Genomic DNA, 20,003 nt, shown 5'->3' with positions numbered 1-20,003 from the left:
CACCCAGTCAGCGCGCCTCACAGAGCAGCGTGCTCAGTCGGTGCTGAACTGCTTGAACACGTTCAAAGGCAGGACAGCGGTCCCACTGAAATTCTTTCAGAGGCTCCTGGGGCATATGGCAGCAGCAGCAGCGGTAACCCCGCTCGGCCTGCTTCATATGAGACCGCTTCAGCACTGGCTTCACGGCCGAATCCCGAGATGGGCGTGGCATCACGGCACTCACCGGGTGGCAATCACACCGGCGTGCCGCCAGACCTTCAGCCCGTGGTCAGACCCCTTGTTCCTGCGGGCAGGAGTCCCCTTGGAACAGATGTCAAGGCATGCTGTGGTATTCACAGATGCCTCTGCCACCGGCTGGGGTGCCACGTACAACGGGCATGCAGTGTCAGGGATGTGGACGGACCCCCAACTGCATTGGCACATCAATTGCCTCGAGTTGCTAGCAGTACATCTCGCTCTGAGCCGCTTGAAAAGGCCGCTACAGGGCAGGGACGTGCTGGTACGTACGGACAACACGGCGACCGTTGCGTACATCAACCGACAAGGTGGTCTACGCTCCCGTCGCAAGTCGCAACTCGCCCGCCATCTCCTCCTCTGGAGTCAGAAGCATCTGAGGTCGCTTCGAGCCATGCATGTCCCTGGCGTGCTCAACCGTGTGGCCGACGAGCTATCACGAGCTGTGCTTCCGGGAGAATGGCGACTCCACCCCCAGGTGGTTCAGCTGATCTGAGACCTGTTTGCCTCCTCAGAGACCTCCAACTGCCAGCTGTTTTACTCCCTGACCGAGGGAACACTCGGCACGGACGCACTGGCACACAGCTGGCCCCGGGGCCTTCGCAAATATGCGTTTCCCCCGGTGAGCCTACTTGCGCAGACACTGTGCAAAGTCAGGGAGGACGAGGAGCAGGTCCTTCTGGTGGCTCCCTATTGGCCCACCCGGACTTGGTTCCCAGAACTCATGCTCCTCGTGACAGTCCCTCCCTGGCCCATTCCTCTGAGGAAGGATCTTCTGACTCAGAGACGGGGCACCCTATGGCACCCGCGCCCAGACCTCTGGAAACTCCATGTCTGGTCCCTGGACGGGACGCGGAGGTTCTAGGTGACTTACCCCCAGAGGTACTTAACACCATCACTTCAGCATGGGCGCCGTCCACGAGACGTGTTTACGCCCTGAAGTGGAACCTGTTCGTCGAGTGGTGTTCTTCTCGCCGAGAAGACCCCCGAAGATGTTCGATAGGGTCTGTGCTTTCCTTCTTGCAGCAGGGGTTGGAGCGTAGACTGTCTCCCTCCACCCTCAAAGTACATGCTGCCGCTATTTCAGCTTATCATGACCACATAGATGGCAAAGCAGTTGGAAAGCACGACCTGGTCGTCAGGTTTCTTAGGGGGGCGTGACGATTAAATCCTCCCCGACTCCCCTCCATACCCTCTTGGGATCTTTCCCTGGTGCTTCGAGCACTTCAGGATGTTCCCTTTGAGCCTCTGCAGTCAGTAGACTTAAAGCTTCTTTCCATGAAGACTTTGCTGCTGGTTGCACTGGCCTCTGTCAAGAGGGTAGGAGACCTGCACGCATTTTCGGTCGACGAATCGTGCCTAGAGTTCGGGCCGGGTGACAGCCACGTGGTACTAAGACCCCGGCCTGGCTATGTGCCCAAGGTTCCTACCACTCCCTTCAAAGACCAGGTAGTGAACCTGCAAGCGCTGCCTTTGGAGGAGGCAGACCCAGCCCTGGCTTAGCTCTGTCCCGTTCGCGCCCTGCGTATGTACATGGACAGAACTCAAAGCGCCAGGACCTCAGACCAGCTCTTTGTCTGTTACGGAGGCCAGCAGAAGGGAAAGGCTGTCTCCAAGCAGAGGATGGCCCACTGGATAGTGGATGCCATCGCCTTGGCTTACCAAGCTCAAGGCGTGCCCTGCCCGCTCAGGTTGCATGCACACTCCACGAGAGGCGTTGCATCCTCCTGGGCGCTGGCACGTGGCTCCTCGCTAACAGATATCTGTAGAGCTGCGGGCTGGGCGACACCTAACACGTTCGCTAGATATTATAGCCTACGTGTAGAGCCGGTCTCCTCCCGTGTTCTCACCCTAGACGGGTAGAAGCACTGAGAGGCCTGGCTCTATCGGCTTGCTGCACCCTACTGTGCACCCTTATTGCTCCAGAGTAAAACCTGTCGAGTCCTCCAAAACCCCTCGGCCCGGACATGGCGGAGCGTCCGGTGCCAGGCCCTTATCCGCTGAATCCTTGAGAACCGGATCTGGGCTGGGTTCCATATGTGTGACCCTACGGGGATCCCATATGTGTATATTTTCCACGGCTGCTCCTATCGGAAGCCCGTGTCTTTCCCTTGGGCTAAGTCACCAATTATTTCATATGCAGTACAGCCTGCGGGCTAGTCCATATGTATTCCACATAACTCTTTGAAGAAGTGGCTTCCGCAGCGTTCCTTCCTAAAGAGAAAGGGCACGCTTTCCCAGTGTTATCCAATATCTCACTGTATGGGTTATCACGGAACAACAGTGTCAGATTCACTCTGTGTAAGCCTCCTCCTATCGTCCTTCCAGGCAAGAAGGTGTAGAGGCTTGCACGGGGCGCTGGATGGGGTGCAGCGGCTGTGGCGCTTTGGTAGGGATTCCTATTGGTCAGTCATGACCTACGTTGTAGTGACTGACCGATAGGGAACGTCTCTGTTACATATGGTAACCCTCGTTCCCTGAGGGAGGGAACGGAGACGTAGGTCCCGTCGCCACATCTGCTGCTGCCCGCCGGGGCGGCCAGCTTTTTCAGGCTTGGCTCCTCAGCAAAAAACTAGTGTGCAATCACACCAGCTGCTTGTTAAATACCCGCGCTGCGGGGCTGCACAGCTGTTGCAAATGATTGCACGCCAATGTGTATTGGCTTGTTTTAGTTTCACTCGAAGTAGATTAGCCTCTCTAGCGAGATTCCTATTGGTCAGTCATGACCTACGTCTCCGTTCCCTCCCTCAGGGAACGAGGGTTACCATATGTAACCGAGACGTTTGTGTGTATGTGTGTGTGTTGTTAGTCCTCTACCTTTAGTCAGCGTGGAGGTGTGTGCTCAGCCCTGTGTGTGTGTGTGTGTGTGTGTGTGTGTGTGTGTGTGTGTGTGTGTGTGTGTGTGTGTGTGTGTGTGTGTGTGTGTGTGTGTGTGTGTGTGTGTGTGTGTGTGTGTGTGTGTGTGTGTGTGTCTGTGGGTAGGTTTTCTCAGTGAGACCAGCCATCCTTTGTGTGAAGTTATTAGGAATGGAGGTGAGATATGGCTGTCGTTTATTAAGAGGTAATGTGGCAGCCGATATTCTCAGAATGCACACACACCAACGCAGCCATAACCTCACACAGAAACACCAAGGGAAAACTAATAATCCAGGAAAAAGTGACTTGTTGTGGTGTGTCACAGTGTGCATATGGATGATGAGTAGGCAGATGGTGGTTCAGTAGCGGTGGGCGGAGCTAAGTCATTTTGTCATCTGTCACAGGGCATGGAGTGACGTGAATGGCCAAGCTCAATCTGAAACAGAGCTGTGATTGGCCAATATTAGGCCATGTGCTGTCCTCATGTCAATATCTTGTGCTTAAAATCTTGATATGCCCGCCAGCTCATGAGAAGTGATTATGTGTTTGGCTCTCTCTGTATCTTTTTTTTCCCCCTTCAAGTGCCTAATTATAGCTCCTCATGAAGAAGTGTGAATCCCAGCTGGGGTGTTACAGTCCTGCGTAAGAGTGACTTTCACAGTGTATCTTACCTGCTGCTTCTATTTGAAAACACTTAGCAGGGTGATGTATCTGTGTCCATATGTCCTCTGACCTGATGTGGGTTAAAGGATGACCAGGCCAGGGTTGGGACAACTTGTGTGCTGACCACTCCATCACCATAATTTTGGACCAGAACCAATGTGCTGGTCTCAGCATTCTTACTATTGTTCTTTCTGTAGCTTATGAACTTTTCTAGAGACTCCACTAACTTATAATCTGCATATTCCGCTTTATATGAATTGTACATGATTATAGGGAAGAGAAGAGACTAGATGAGACGAGACCAGAAGAGAAATAAGAAGACGAAATGAAACAAGAAGAGAAGGTACTGTAAGATGCAAAAAGAGAAGCAGTAAGAGGAGATGAGAAGAGATGAGATGAAATGAGAAGAGATGTGATGTGATGTGATGTGATGATGAGACAAAATCAGAAGAAAAGAGTCAAGATGAGAAGTGAAGAGACAAAGGGAAATAAGAAGAGGTGTGAGGAGACGAGAAGAGAAGAGACACAACGAGATGAGATATGGAGGGGAATATGCAAAACTAGACGAGATGAAATAAAATAAAAAGTATGCGATAAGATGAAAAAAGAGAAGAGGCTTGATGAAATGAGACAGATAAGATAAGATAAAATCAGAAGAGAAGAGACATAATGAGAAGTGAATAGACAAATTATATAAGAGAACATAAGATGCGGGAAGAGGTGAGAGGAGACAATTTGAGACCAGACCAGAAGAGAAGAAAAATGGCTAGATAAAACGTGAGGAGGGGAACATCAAAACTAGCAGAAGTAAGAGGAGATAAGAAGAGACAAGATGAAACTGAGATGAGGTAAGACGAGAAGTTAAGAGATAAGATCGTAAGACGTGAGAAGAGGTGAGAGGAGACAAGAAGAGGCATGACAAAAAAGCTAAATAAATATGCAAGATGATGTGGGAAGATGTAAGAAGAGAAGAGGAGATATTAAAACCAGAATATATGGTAGTTATAGATTGGAAGATATTTAGAAGTGAAGGTTAAGTGAGATGAAAGATGAGTAAGATGCCAGAGGAGAAGATGGTGCAAGAAGAGACCAAGCTGTGTGGCGTTGATTTAATAAGGCTGCCTCTGTTGGTATGTGCTGTGTAACTGCATCAGCTTCTATTGTTTACAGTGGTGTTTCATTGGCTGCGTTGCAGTCCGATAAGAAAGCTGCATTTTGTCTGAACAGTTCCAGCACCTCACTCACTCCCTCCATCCACTAGACACACACACACACACACACACACACACACACACACAAAAGTATTTTGCCTTACTGTTGAAAAACTATATACACACCCCAGAGCCTGCAGTTTTATGCCCTGTTCACACCAAAGACGATAATGATAAAGATATAGTTCTAAAAAACATTTTAAATATAAAAGAATAGCAGAGGCCACACCACAACTATATAATAACAGATAAACAATATTGATGTAAATCACTTTCAGAGCGATTGACCGTCAATCAGAAACCATTCGACTTGAGAGCTTGAGAATTTAAAGCAGTAGAGACCAAAACTGCAGCATGTGCTTAGAATATATAGAATGATATTGTCAGGTGGTGTGCATGTTAATATAGTTATTGTTATAGTTCTCTTTATTGGTCTTGGTGTGAACAGCCCTTTATTCATTTGGAAAACTGATTTCATCACATTGTTAGAAAACAACAAAAATTAAAAAAGAGCCTCCAGAGAAGGTACTGTTTACCTACAGGTTTGGTTTAAATATAACAAGAGAGGTTAATGCGTGTGCTTTGAGGCCATAACATGCTGCATATGTCAGCATATGTCAGTTGTTGATATCTCAGCGGAAGAGGTTTTGTACCATATGTCATGTGAATTGGGAGCCTGTGTTGCCATGTGGCATTTAGTTGTAAGTCAAGTCTTAGCATGCCATCTAGGGCAATGTGTTACTGAACAATCATAGAGAGATCAAATCCATGTCTGGTCTGAAAGAGACCCACAACATCAGAGACTGAGTGAAGGGATTAACAGAACCATTTCAGAAGAAAACAGTACAGAGAGATGGATATAGCAGAGGGTAACAAGAGTAAACTGTAGGACGCAAGTCGAAGAGCAACGCCATGTCTATGCCACATCCTTATCTTCACATCACATCTTACATCTCCACATGAGATGTAAGAACAGTGTTTGCTTGAGTCACACTGGTTGTAGTTGTCCCATAACGCTCTTTCTCTGAAGATCATGATTCCCGAGGCATAAGAAATTAGGTTTAGAATATCTTTGGACTCAGTAGCTGATGCACATCTCATGTTCATGTCTTGTGGGATTTGTTCTGGGTGTGTGTTTCTGTTCATCATCCAAGTGACTTCATGCGTTGCAGAGAGCTTGAGGTTCTGCAACATTTAGACTCATTCATGAAGCACAAGTAGAGTGAATTCCTGTGTAAGTCACTCGTAAAAACGCTCCTACACAAGGATGGTTTTACGAACGATTGACAGGAATTGTTCGGCTTGTGTTTAATGAATGAGGAGTGTTACACGATCCTTAGTCACTGTAGGAGTTGCTCTCCACCCCCTGCACAATTTTAGTGATTGCCAGTGATCATTTCAAGCAAGTTTGGTCGGCTGAGCCATTAACTCAGCAAGACTCCCTCTGTTTCTTCAATGACATTGTAAATGACTTTGGTCGTTTATTTCTGCAAATCAAGATTGGGCATTGCCTGTAGGCATTCACCCTTTTATGTATTATTTTGTTTCTTTGATATATACTGTGTGCTGTGTCATAGTTTTCTCTATCACTTTTCTTTATTCATGTCTAGGTGTTGAATCCTCAGGGAAGTTTGTCTTAATGTGTCTAAGCCTTTCTCACAAATTGCTTCAGTTCACACAGCAATTGCGATTCACACCTTCTATGAAGAGATTCCCACAGTGCTTTCAGAGTGAGTTATTAGGTTAAATGCTGGGAAAACCACCATCATGTTTTTCATTTTATATTTTTTGGGCTTAATTTTATAGAAAAGTGGGGTAAAGAGGGGAAATGGTATTGAAACGTGACCCAGTACTCATACTTGGGTCACTGGGAAAACCTGTTTTTAACGAAAAAACAATGAAAACCATCTTCAGGAAATGGACACGGTATATTTAGATACTCCTAAATAAATTAAGACAATCTACAAACTGGTTGCCTGAGTTTCTAAACATGTTCCATTAATCAATTTCAGTTATTCCGCTTCGGTAACAGCAGCTTCGCTCCTCTGGCACATATTAATAAATCAATTACCATGATGATAGTGTTTTCTTTAGGTCAGTGATACTGTCTCTAATCTGTTAGCATAGCAACACAAGTTTTCCTCTGAATTTGTACCCAAGCTCACAGGAAGTTTCTTCACAGAGGAGAAATGCCACAGGGCTTGGATCATAAATATGCGCTCGGTCTGGGTGTGCTGATCCAAGAATTACTGCTCAATAAACACACGGGCCAAGGATGTTAGAAATCGCATTTATTTTCTCTCTATGCCTCTTCAAGCCTTCCTTTTCACTAGCTGTTTGTCTCTCACGCCTTCATCTGCTCGGATGTTGCCTCCGATTTTAATTTGTTGTACGATGGATGGATGGATGGTCAGAGATTATGTTCACACGTTTCTTCCATGTGATTCCTCTCGGGAGAATCGGATGTGTTGACCGATAATATAGTCAATACATTTTTTGTCTCGTTTCACTTACTCCTGATGTATTTTTCAACATTTCTCCATTTGTATTTAAATATAAATATATATACTGTATATATATATATATATATATATATTCTGCTTTACAGACATTCCAGGGATCCTCTCTCCTATCCAAGACCAAGAAAAAAAGTAAAGGTGATCACTTATTTTTCCATATTCTCATGTTTGGGAACATTGCCTTCATTGCCACACTGCTTGCATATTTTGACTGCATAAGGAAAGAAAATTGTCCACCAACATAGGAAAGAGTAAAGAAAGTTAATTACCCTCTTAATTATAAGCATTCTGCCATACTTTTTTGCATTACAGTAATTTTGCTATGAGTAAGAGATGTTCCTAGCCATAGCACATAGAGGAGGTGGTTAATTGCTGCAAAGCAATATGTGTTATATTAAAGGAACCGTTCACCCAGAAACTTCCTTTCTTCTGTAAAACACAAAATGAGATGCTTTAACTGCCTGTTTTCTGTACTATGAAAGGTAATATTGTCCCCCAAAAAAACAAAAACTAGCATAAGTGATATGTATGCCTGTACTAATGTTATATTTTAAGGCTTCTGAAGCCATGTGATATTACAAGTCTAATGAAGCAATTTGTGTGAGTAAAAGACTAAAATTCATGTTGTTATTTACTGATCATTTTAATCTATTTTTGAATCAAAGATTTCAAATCTCAATTACAAATATGGTGCATAAAGACGTGGCATGCCAAACATAATTTCTTCTCATATGTCTCATAATCAGTCATGACATGGCAAGTTTAAAAAATTGCATAATCAAAACACTGAATGAGATTTGAGAGCCATGGCGGATGGGGAGATTTTCATGATTTGGGCCTTTTTCTCACAAAAACTTATTATATGGCTTCAAAAGTATAGTGCACAAGCCAAATAGATTACATTTTTCTTTTCATTTTCCGGTGTTCACTGGTCACCATTTACTTTCGTTGGAAGGAAAAGAGCACCATGAACATCCTGCACTTGTCTTTTTGAGAAACACACAAACACACTTGTCTACAAAAGAAAGAAAGTCATACTAGTTTGAAACAACACGACATTAAAGAAATTATGCTAGAATTTTTGTTTTTTGGATGGGCTATACCTTTATTATAGAAATGAATTGATGATGCCGTTATACAACAGCCTCATCCAATCAGAATTGAAGTGTGAACTTTCCATTTTATAACATTTATCAACACATACTGTGTTTTTCTATTGCATCCAGCAGCTCCACTGTCCTCCATCAGTAAGAGACGCATTTCCTGTAAGGACCTGGGCCGTGGAGATTGTGAGGGTTGGCTGTGGAAGAAGAAGGATGCTAAGAGCTATTTCTCACAGAAATGGAAGAAATACTGGTTTGTTTTGAAGGGTGCCTGCTTGTACTGGTACATGAATGAGGAGGTGAGTGTGTTGGGCCAATACAGTTATCTTTGTTGTTTCTCGTATCCACCAGCGCAGCAGAAACTGTATCGATCTAGAGATGAGACTTTAATTGGTGCGGCTTTACCCTGTTGTGTGGAATAAGATTAATGCTCATCTACCCTAACAAAACAGTCTTCTACACATGGCGTTTCTGTAATGAAGATAAGGAACTTCTCCGAACAAACACTCACTTTTTGATTAATTACTCCTCGCGTCTTCACTTTTTATCACAGCCTGGGCCTGGGATACGGCTGCCGTTCTGGGGGTTTCGGAGGTTTCGCCTGGTTTTGGTCCACTGAGAATGCTACAACATAGTCCAGCTTTGCTATAATTGATGATCTTCTACTGTGTGGGTTTTGTAAACACAGACAGGCTTACAGAGAGCCGCAACAATTTATGCTTTTCATTTATTTATGCAGAGGTCCTGTCAGCAGTGCTGCTGCAATTTAATGCTGGGAAAAAAGTAATGGAATGAACCAAAAGAGAGAGAAAAGAAAGGAGAATTAGAAGATGTAACTCCTAATGAGGACCTAATGAAATTACAGAAGAGTGTAAGTGGAGTGAAGCGTCCGCACAATCCTCTCTCTCTTTTTTCCCCCACCTTTTAGGATGAGAAGGCCGAAGGGTTTGTCAGCCTCCCCGAGTTCAAGATCGACAGAGCCAGTGAATGTCGCAAAAAATAGTGAGTACCTTTACGAACTTTTGAGTAATGTGATGATGCTTGAAAAATTCTTAATGAATCTTTGCTCCCTACGCAGTGCTTTTAAAGCATGCCATCCCAAAATCAAGAGCTTCTACTTCGCAGCGGACGGCGTGGATGATATGAACAGATGGTTGAGTCGTCTCAACATGGCGGCAGCTGGCTATGCAGAAAGAGAGCGAATCCGTCAGGATCAGGGTGAGAATACTCATTGTAGAAAGGTTATGGGTTTTGAAGGTTCGATTCCCAGGAAATACGAACCTTGAATGCAAAGTAATTCGCTTTCAATGTAAGCGTCTCCCAGATGTATAAATGAAATAGAGAATGGTGGAGCAAATCGGTGGGATGGGCCAACCAAAATTCAGAGAGGGCATAATCAGAGCTACATTTCCCAAAAGCATTGCAAGCCTGAGGAGATCGTAAAGACCATTGGCAGCAATGGTTTCTATGATCTACTTGGACGTTGTATGCTTTTGGGTAATGCAGCCAAATGACGTGGGAAACTTGCATACTTTTACTGCACTCTAAAGAAAGGGTTGGGTAAATCTGGCCCTTGAGATCCACTTTCCTGCAGAGTTTAGGTCCATTCACACCATGTCATAATTACCGCAATTATGTAATTTTAACTTGTAAAAAGCGCTCATGTCCTCGTAGAGCTCGTAATTACAGCTTGTATGATGGGAATTGTCTGAGAGCTCCTACTTGTACCATGTTACTGCTGTACCACCTGACTGCTGCAGATTAATTTTGGCGTTGATAGTTGTGCCATAGAAATGCATTAAAAACGCACTTGAACAAGCTAATCAAGGTCTTCAGGGTTACTGGAAAGCTACAGGCAGGTGAGTTTTATCAAAGATGGAGCTAAACACTGAAGGGAAGTGGATCTAGAGGGCCAGAGCTGCCCAGTCCTGCTCTAAAGGCTTTGCTGATGATGCAGAAGTTCGTACTTTTTTGTAGAAGAAGGACAGGTTGTCAGTATAGGTAACACAACTGTGTCCTAAATGTGTTTTGAAACCATAGACCCCCCTTGTTGCATACTGTTTGCATGTAATCATTAACATTAACCTTAATTCATTGTCTTAAAGTCGCAATGAAACTGGAGTATTGACAGATCTTTTCTTCCATATTGTGAAGTAACGAGAGTAACAGATTATCAAAAAAGAAAAAAAAAGTTGGACGAAGACAAATGAATGCAAGCCTCTGGAGGGACTGGGTTTAGGCTGGCAAAATGATTGGAGAACACTTGCATAATTTTTGGCGTTGCCACTGGAAGATTGAGTTATGACATTTTGAATAAAAATGTATAAGAACAATGTTTGACTTTAAAATGTTTCCTAAATACACCTCACATGAGTAGAAATTACACAATAGAAAGAGAAAGCAAGTGAGATTTTTTTTTTTTTTTTGGTAAATTGTAGTTATACACAAGTCGACATACACAACCAAAGGGGTCAAAGTTTGGCTGGTTAGTTGGTTACCACCTGCTGGTAGATACTGTCCTTAAAAACATCTTTCTCCTTTGCTCATTCAAAATTAGCCACATATTTTACATTATTAAGTTTTTTTTTTCTTCAGACAGCTCTTAAAAGCTTAAAATGGCCTAGTTTTTCCTCTCTGACGCCTTAGACATCACATCTCATGATAGGTTCTAGTGAAGGCCTTGGAACTGTTTAGTAAGATGTTTTACTGTAGGTCTTTGTGCCCCACGTGATCTCTGAGGCGTTAATTTAATTATTGTTTACTTTATGGAAATGTTTTGCAACAAGCTAATGACTGCTTGCATGCCCCTCTCTCTCTCTTCAAGCAGACTACTGGAGTGAAAGTGAACACGAAGACAATGAGACGCCCTCGACGCCCAAGCAAGACAGCCCACCACCCCCTTATGACACATACCCACGGCCACCCTCAGTGAGTCAGCATCCAGCATGCACACAGATATACCAGCTCCCTCTCATTGTGTAATCCCACACAATAGCACAGACTCATAATGCTTGACATTTGGCATTAGTAAAAGAGCTATTTTGTAGTGCCGTCCCCCAGACCTGGCCTTACCACGTCACTGAGTGACTGTGGGTGAGTCAGACCACCTCAACTCTAAGCCCACTGTTGAGATGTGAGGAGATTGAGTCTTATCTGTCTGTTTCTCTACTTATCTCTCAGTCTTTGTGAGTCACTGTACTGTCACTGTAACATTTACTCTGTGCTTTTGATAGACAGTATGAGATCTCACAATATATATATATATATATATACAGGTCCTTCTCAAAAAATGTGCATATTGTGATAAAGTTCATTATTTTCCATAATGTAATGATAAAAATTAAACTTTCATATATTTTAGATTCATTGCACACCAACTGAAATATTTCAGGTCTTTTATTGTTTTAATACTGATGATTTTGGCATACAGCTCATGAAAACCCAAAATTCCTATCTCAAAAAATGTGCATATCATGAAAAGGGTCTCTAAACGAGCTATTAACCTAATCATCTGAATCAACTATTATATTATATTATAATTATATTAACTCTAAACACCTGCAAAAGATTCCTGAGGCTTTTAAAAACTCCCAGCCTGTTTCATTACTCAAAACCGCAATCATGGGTAAGACTGCCGACCTGACTGCTGTCCAGAAGGCCATCAATGACACCCTAAAGCAAGAGGGTAAATCTCTGAACAAACAGGCTGTTCCCAGAGTGCTGTATCAAGGCACCTCAGTGGGAAGTCTGTGGGAAGGAAAAAGTGTGGCAAAAAACGCTGCACACGAGAAGAGGTGACCGGACCCTGAGGAAGATTGTGGAGAAGGACCGATTCCAGACCTTGGGGGACCTGCGGAAGCAGTGGACTGAGTCTGGAGTAGAAACATCCAGAGCCACCGTGCACAGGCGTGTGCAGGAAATGGGCTACAGGTGCCGCATTCCCCAGGTCAAGCCACTTTTGAACAAGAAACAGCGGCAGAAGCGCCTGACCTGGGCTACAGAGAAGCAGCACTGGACTGTTGCTCAGTGGTCCAAAGTACTTTTTTCGGATGAAAGCAAATTTTGCATGTCATTCGGAAATCAAGGTGCCAGAGTCTGGAGGAAGACTGGGGAGAAGGAAATGCCAAAATGCCTGAAGTCCAGTGTCAAGTACCCACAGTCATTGATGGTATGGGGTGCCATGTCAGCTGCTGGTGTTGGTCCACTGTGTTTTATCAAGGGCACGGTCAATGCAGCTAGCTATCAGGAGATTTTGGAGCACTTCATGCTTCCATCTGCTGAAAAGCTTTATGGAGATGAAGATTTCATTTTTCAGCACGACCTAGCACCTGCTCACAGTGCCAAAACCACTGGTAAATGGTTTACTGACCATTGTATTACTGTGCTCAATTGGCCTGCTAACTCTCCTGACCTAAACCCCATTGAGAATCTGTGGGATATTGTGAAGAGAAAGTTGAGAGACGCAAGACCCAACACTCTGGATGAGCTTAAGGCCGCCATCGAAGCATCCTGGGCCTCCATAACACCTCAGCAGTGCCACAGGCTGATTGTATCCATGCCACGCCGCATTGAAGCAGTCATTTCTGCAAAAGGATTCCCGACCAAGTATTGAGTGCATAACTGAACATAATTATTTGAAGGTTTACTTTTTTTGTATTAAAAACACTTCTTTTATTGGTCGGATGAAATATGCTAATTTTTTTAGATAGGAATTTTGGGTTTTCATGAGCTGTATGCCAAAATCATCAGTATTAAAACAATAAAAGACCTGAAATATTTCAGTTGGTGTGCAATGAATCTAAAATATATGAAAGTTTAATTTTTATCATTACATTATGGAAAATAATTAACGTTATCACAATATGCAAATTTTTTGAGAAGGACCTATATATATATATATATATATATATATATATTGGAAGGCCGGCATCAAGTGCCATTACAATTTTTCACGCAGGAAGCTAAACATTCCTATTTTGTAAATTGAATGGATTATAGTATATGGTGTCTACGTATTCCTGAATGTATGTGGTTCAATTTGTGTGCACAGTAACCGTTTTTTGTGTATTTTCAGTGCAGTACTTCAGGGCAGGTCAGCTAGAGGCCACACACAGCAGCAAAGCCTTTATTTAAGAGCAAACAAAGAAACTTGAATTAAACGTTTTTCTTTTTCCTTCCGCAAGGCCCCCTCCAGTCCTTCTACACTCATACAAACACACACATTGTTCCCAGAGATAAACGAATTAGGGGACTTTGACATTGTTAACCGAGAGTCCTCCAGATTTGTCTGGTTGTTTTTCACCACATTACAAAACAGCATCTACTGTATCTATCTGTCAGTCTGTCTGAATATAGTCTGTCTGTCTTTAAACCTGTTCTTTTGCCAATTGGATGAAAGCAAAAAGAGCAGTTGGCCTATATTTAGAGCCTAATTTCACACTAACACAGCTTTAGGTTCTCCCTCCACACCTCTGTCCCCTATTCCTCCATTTTTCTATATTCTGCACTTTTCACAGAAACCAGATATCTCTCTGTTCATTACTCATCTGCCTGTCTTAGACGAGAGTGGCTATTCAGATGCCTGGTCTACATTTTGAGTTTCTTCATTTGAATACTTTATTTTTGCCTTTTACTTAAAGGTGAGACGTACAGAATGACCGAAAGTGTCATGCCCATTCATGATTTATAAGATTATTGAATTTTAAAGGAATGAATGCTTTATTCCTTTGAAAATATAGTTTCATGATGAGCATCAAATTAAGTTGTAGTTATATTGGTCATGTTTTTCTTTGCTTTTCCTTTCAATGAGAGTGATATTGTTTAAAAGCTTCCTACAAAATTGTTGTTAAAATATTTGAGTTTAACCTAATGTTCACCTTATTCTTTTGTGTCCTTTTTTCTTTTTCTCTGACCTAGAACTCGGTTAGTATTGCCAGTCCTTACCTAGAACCAAAGCACGGCCGCCTCTCATCCACGGAAACTTCACAGTCTCGCTCCTCTCATGAGGAGTACCGCTCCGAACCTCAAGGGGGCAGCAGCAGCGGTGGAGGTTCCCCTGCGCGGAAGTCCGCCAGTCAGCGCCGTTCATGGCAGGACCTGATTGAAACTCCTCTGACCAGCTCGGGCCTCCACTACCTGCAGACCTTGCCCCTAGAAGACGCTGTGTTCTGTGAGCCGGGGGCGGGTCTGTCTCCAGAATATCGCCGCCAATCCACTCTACCTGCCCAACGCACACTGATGCAGGAACATTACGGTCCCTTCCCCATGCTTGAAGGGGAGAGGCTGAGAGACCCTGCTAACACAGTCGGGAAACCCCGAAGCTTCACCTTGCCTCGGGATAGCGGCCTGCATGCCCTCCTCACACCCTCTGCCACCATGGCAGAACAGCGGGACCCCAGCCGCAGGGAGCTCAGCCGTTCTCACTGCATCAATAACGGTGGGTCAACATATTTGTATTAAAATATTGTGTATTATAAATTTGTTGTATATATTTTTTGTTATTTATTTATTTTTTCATTTATTTTGATACATTTATTTATTTTTTTAATTCCCTGACATTAATTCCATAATTAAATACATTTTTATAATTGACAGTCCTTTATACGTGTGTGTGTGTGTGTGTGTGTGTGTGTGTGTGTGTGTGTGTGTGTGTGTGTGTGTGTGTGTGTGTGTGTGTGTGTGTGTGTGTGTGTGTGTGTGTGTATACTGTATGTATATACCCAAGTAATATACCTAAATTAAAATAATTTAAAATCTTAAATTGACAGTCCTAATCGAAATACATAAAATTATATATATATATATATATATATATATATATATATATATATATATAGTGTTTATATTTTTTATTTATTATAATTGATGTATTTGTTTATTTTTGTTATTAGTTTATTAATTTATTTCAATCAGGACTGTCAATTTAAGAATTCAAATGATTAACATTCAAAATTTACACATATATGTGTCTTAATCAAGCTTATGTAAAGGTAGTGCTGAGTCTTCCCTTTGTTATAATTTTGCAATGTGAGAAGCTGTGCTTGAAAGAAAATAAACCAGGTCGGCTCAAATCAGCTCACTAAAACCTCTTTACCACAATTATATTCGATTTTAATAGCCCCTCTGATTATGAGAACAGCAGGCACAGCAGAGTTATTTTAGTGCATGTGTGAATTTGAGTGCTTCAATATTAAATTGTTAAGAGCAGTGCACTCAGACAGGGACATGCTCATGGATTTTGTGGCTCTTTTTACATCTGTATCTCTTCCTGTGTTTTCTTAGCTTCTGTATCTTCCTCTCTTTCTCTGTTTGAGTGTGTGTTGGTGCTATATGAAGCATAAACAGTGCCTGAGTTGCAGGATTTTTTTAGCTGTGCTGTGAGGTTCCCCACTGAGATCTGTCCACTCATTTCTTACATACATGCACATGCAGGCATCTTCTTCTAGAAATAGCTGCATGCTCTTTTCCATGAAACTCACTTATAAGTTATAAAGTCAGAATTGTGAGCTGAAACTCGAAATTGCGAGTTTAGATCTCACAATTCTGCGAAAAGAATCGAAGGATATAAACTCGCAATTGCAAGAAAAAAAACACTTTAAGGTCTGACCAAAAATTGCAATAAATATTTTTCAAATAAAAACAATTTAAATAAAAATCGTACTACAAACAATATACAAAATAAATATTTTATTTGTTTATCTGCTTGTCATTTGACCATTAACTGTCATCAGAGAACTGTAAACATGCAAATGATTTAAATTATAACTTAAAATATCAGGTGGTACTTCAAGTAAATAGTTTACGTCAAAAAGTTTTGCTTGACAAAAGTTTGGGGACCCTCTGTTGAATGCTAATGAACTATATTACTTGGAGGAATAATTGTTTATTCAGATTCTTATTAATAACTGTAACTACTTTTTAAACAAGGCCACCTCTTTTACCTTTTTAATGTCTGAAATGCTCTATCTCATGGATTATGCTTAAACCGTAACAATAAATTCTGAATGGGCTATTAATTCTGTCCCATTTTGGTCTGGTGTCCAGATAGACACATTTCTCTCCACAAACCTCCCAGGAAGCCTCTCATTTGCTGCTGGATTACCACTCTGTTTATCTCTCGGTATTACTTTTCATCTTCCCCTCGTCTCGCAGTCTATCGCCTCATGGCTCATTGCCATCTCACCATCTTTATTCCCCATCTCACTGCCCATCTCCACTCCCTCACCACCGATCTGCCTGTCTCACTTCCAGTCTGCCCCCTTTCGCAGTGTCCTGTCTAACTTTCTCTTCTAATATTCCCCTTTTTCGTCATCTCAGACGGATCTCCTGCAGCAGTCTATATATAATCCCAGTAGCTTTTAATGAGTCTCCCTCTTATCTGTGTCTTTTATATCGCTCTGTCTCTATCTCTCTCTGGAGGAGTTGGGGGCATCTGTTAGTCATCCACGGAGCCCATGCGTGCTGTACTACATACTGAAGAGAAAAGAGAGGCATGGCCTATTGATCGTGACTCTCAATCACATGTTCCCCAGCAACTGGAAAGTTTTTCTGCTCTACTAGAGAGTTCTGTGCCATTTAACAAGTTACAAAAGGATCACAAAGAGCTTTAAAACTTTATTGATCTACCCAGGTTGAGTCGTTGTTATTGTAATTCATCATCACATAGCTAACCATGCGGTCGTTAAAATGCTTTTTCTTTCCAATTATTGCAGGTATTTTAAAAAAAGGGCTTGCCAGCAATAACTTGCACACAAAATGGTAAGCAACCAATAAAAATAGTTAGAAATATAATAAAGAGGTTCAAAACGTGGCCTGACAGGTAGTAGAGTCCGTATCGGTTAGGGTTGTTATTATATAAATAAAAGCTGAAATTCGTACATAACATACAATAAAACATAATATTCTTCCCACAGTCATTGGGGACTTTGGTGCATAAATGGAAAATGCTTAAATTGATAATCATTTAGAATTTTTTTTTTTTTTAGTAAACTACTAAACTAAGCTCCTTATATTGTATTTATCTAACTACATTGCTAAATGCTACATGCATATACCCTGCATCTGCAGCATATGCTGATAGGAGCTGTGTGGGACTGCTGCCCTCTTGTGGTTTTCAGAATAGTGGGTATATACTCGCCCACATACTGTACACTGTGGGTTTGTGAAGGCTGATCATAAGAAACGCATGAAATATCTGCCAATAACACCCAGCTGTAGATACTGTTCATGGCCCACATGCTTTACCTACACAAACACTCCAACAGCAGGACATGAGTGATTTAACTTATTTCCGGACTAACACATGAGCACCAGCATACAGTCACACACGCAGACAGAAATATCAAAGAAACAAGCAACATGCCACCTGCTCGCCAGAGTGATTGATTGCCAAACCTCAGTAGTCCAAAGAGAGTTTTTCTCTGTGTTGATGAAATTAACATGTCATGAACAGTGGGTTCTGGTTGTCTGCCATCCCAAAACCCCTTTTTTAGCATACTGTAATTTCAGCAAAATGTGATTCTGTAGTTTTGCCATTTTGCATGTTAATGCTGTTGTTTTTTGGTGGATGATTTCTAGCTGGTTTATACTGATCATTAGCTGGTTGACCAGCCACCATGTTACAAAACTCATCTTTGACCATCAAACCCATTTTTGATCATCTAGTAACTGTTTACTAGCACTTCTAAACTGGTTATTAGCTGGTTCTGAACTGGTCGATGCAGAAAAAAAATCTCATGGACCATTAATGATGAGCTAATTACCATCTTAGACTTGCTAATAACCATTTTAGACCAGTTAATGGCCAGTTTGAACTGGATAATGGACATCTTAGACCAGTTAATTACCAGGTTAAACCGGCTTTTGGACATGTTGACAAGTTAATGGTCAGCTAATGACCATCTTAGACCTAATGAACAGCTCAAACCAGCTATGACCAGCTTAAAGCAATTAATGACTAGCTTAGACCAGCTAATGACCATTTTAGACCAGTTACTGATCACCTTAGACTAGCTAATGACCATCTTAGACAATAAAATAATCACCATGTTAACTAGCTAATAACCAACGTAGATGAGTTAATGTCCAAATTATATTACTAAATAATGACCATCTTAACCATGGTTGACAGCTTGAACCAGCTAATCACCATGTTAACTAGCTAATAACCATCTTGACCAGATAATGACCATTTTGACCATGTTTGACAGCTTGAACCAGCTAATCATGTTGAATAGCTAACTCTTTACTGGTGGAGCCACCCCTCTTTAACCCTGGCTTTCTGTGGCGCCCCCCACAGGCGGGGAGCCGGAGTGCCATCGGCAGGCGGATTCGCTTGGTGATTTGTACCGGGCGCTGGAGCGTGCCAGTCTGTCGCCTATTGGTGAGCACCGCCTTTCCACCCGTCTGGAGTACAAACACCTTTTCATTCGGCGTTGCAACGATCCACAGCTAAATGACAAACTGCATCATCTCCGCATCCTGCAGAGCACGCTAAAGGTATCTGACCTCTGCTGCCGCATGGGTCCCACTGAAACCATGTGTGCCTGTTTGTTTCATCTGTCCCGTCTGTCCGTCCGTCCCTCTCCATCTGTCTGATGTCTTTGGGGTTCTGGGGACAGCATGATTTTTTTCTTCTTTTTTTCTTTTCTTTTTTACACAGTTTACTAAGCCAAACTGCTATCCCAGAATCCCATCCATGTTAGACGGAGTTCTCTGTCTGGTGAGGGAGGAGGGTATGGCCAAACTCTGCTCTGAACCCTGCTTCTCTGTGTGGGTTAATCTGGTTTTGGCTCTGCTTGGTGCAATTGGGTCCTCTGTGGTTGGGTCAGTCGACCCATGCCTCTGCTGTGACCCAGCTCCCCCACCCCCCAGCTGCTGTGCTGTGCTTATTATGTTGGGGCAGAGCTTCGCCTTGCATTGTGGGTGTAATAAACAGCTGTTCAATAGCACCAAAAAAGGTTCCAAAACCTAAGATTTACGATAGCTCATTTATTGATGAGCTAATGACACACAACCAGCTAATGACAATTTATGACCAGTGTAAACCAGCTAGTGGGCCATCTTTGACTATTTAATGATTAGTTTAAACCAGCTAACGGCCATTTTAGACCAGTTAATGACCAGTTTAAAACAGTTAATGACCATCTTAAATCAGCTTATGAGCATGTCGACCAGCTTAGGCCATCTTAGACCAGCTAATGACAATCTTAAAGCTGATAAACATCTTCGATGAGATAATAATCTTTGGTATGGCCAAACCCTGCTCTGAACTCTGCTTCTCAATGTGGGTTAATCTGGTTTGGTGCCATTAGGCCTGCCTGTGGTTGGGACAATCGGTCTGTGCCTCTGCTGTGTGTCTGTGCCTCTGCCTTTGCAACGCCCCATCACCACCCACCCCCACCCCCACCCCCAATCCT

At 42.7% G+C, this 20,003-nt stretch overlaps 1 protein-coding gene across 8 annotated transcripts in view; it reads left to right on the top strand.

Moving 5' to 3' along the window:
* cnksr2a (connector enhancer of kinase suppressor of Ras 2a) overlaps positions 1-20,003 on the top strand; it is a 92,300-nt gene that overhangs the window by 68,059 nt on the left and 4,238 nt on the right. For 5 of the 8 annotated variants that reach the window (XM_077244873.1, XM_077244869.1, XM_077244875.1 and 2 more), the window contains exons 14-20: positions 7,573-7,621; positions 8,710-8,885; positions 9,515-9,588; positions 9,665-9,804; positions 11,414-11,514; positions 14,503-15,022; positions 18,884-19,083. In XM_077244873.1, coding sequence (XP_077100988.1) covers positions 7,573-7,621; positions 8,710-8,885; positions 9,515-9,588; positions 9,665-9,804; positions 11,414-11,514; positions 14,503-15,022; positions 18,884-19,083 — 1,260 coding nt within the window. The remainder of the gene's footprint in view (positions 1-7,572; positions 7,622-8,709; positions 8,886-9,514; positions 9,589-9,664; positions 9,805-11,413; positions 11,515-14,502; positions 15,023-18,883; positions 19,084-20,003) is intronic. The other 3 variants (XM_077244871.1, XM_077244876.1, XM_077244872.1) reach the window with 1 other exon arrangement.

The sequence above is a fragment of the Siphateles boraxobius genome, unplaced genomic scaffold (genome assembly GCF_051911475.1).
Source record: "Siphateles boraxobius isolate OS27281-9 unplaced genomic scaffold, OSU_SipBor_1 26, whole genome shotgun sequence".
Taxonomy (NCBI): Eukaryota; Metazoa; Chordata; class Actinopteri; order Cypriniformes; family Leuciscidae; genus Siphateles; species Siphateles boraxobius.
This window is presented reverse-complemented; position numbering and strand designations above follow the sequence as displayed.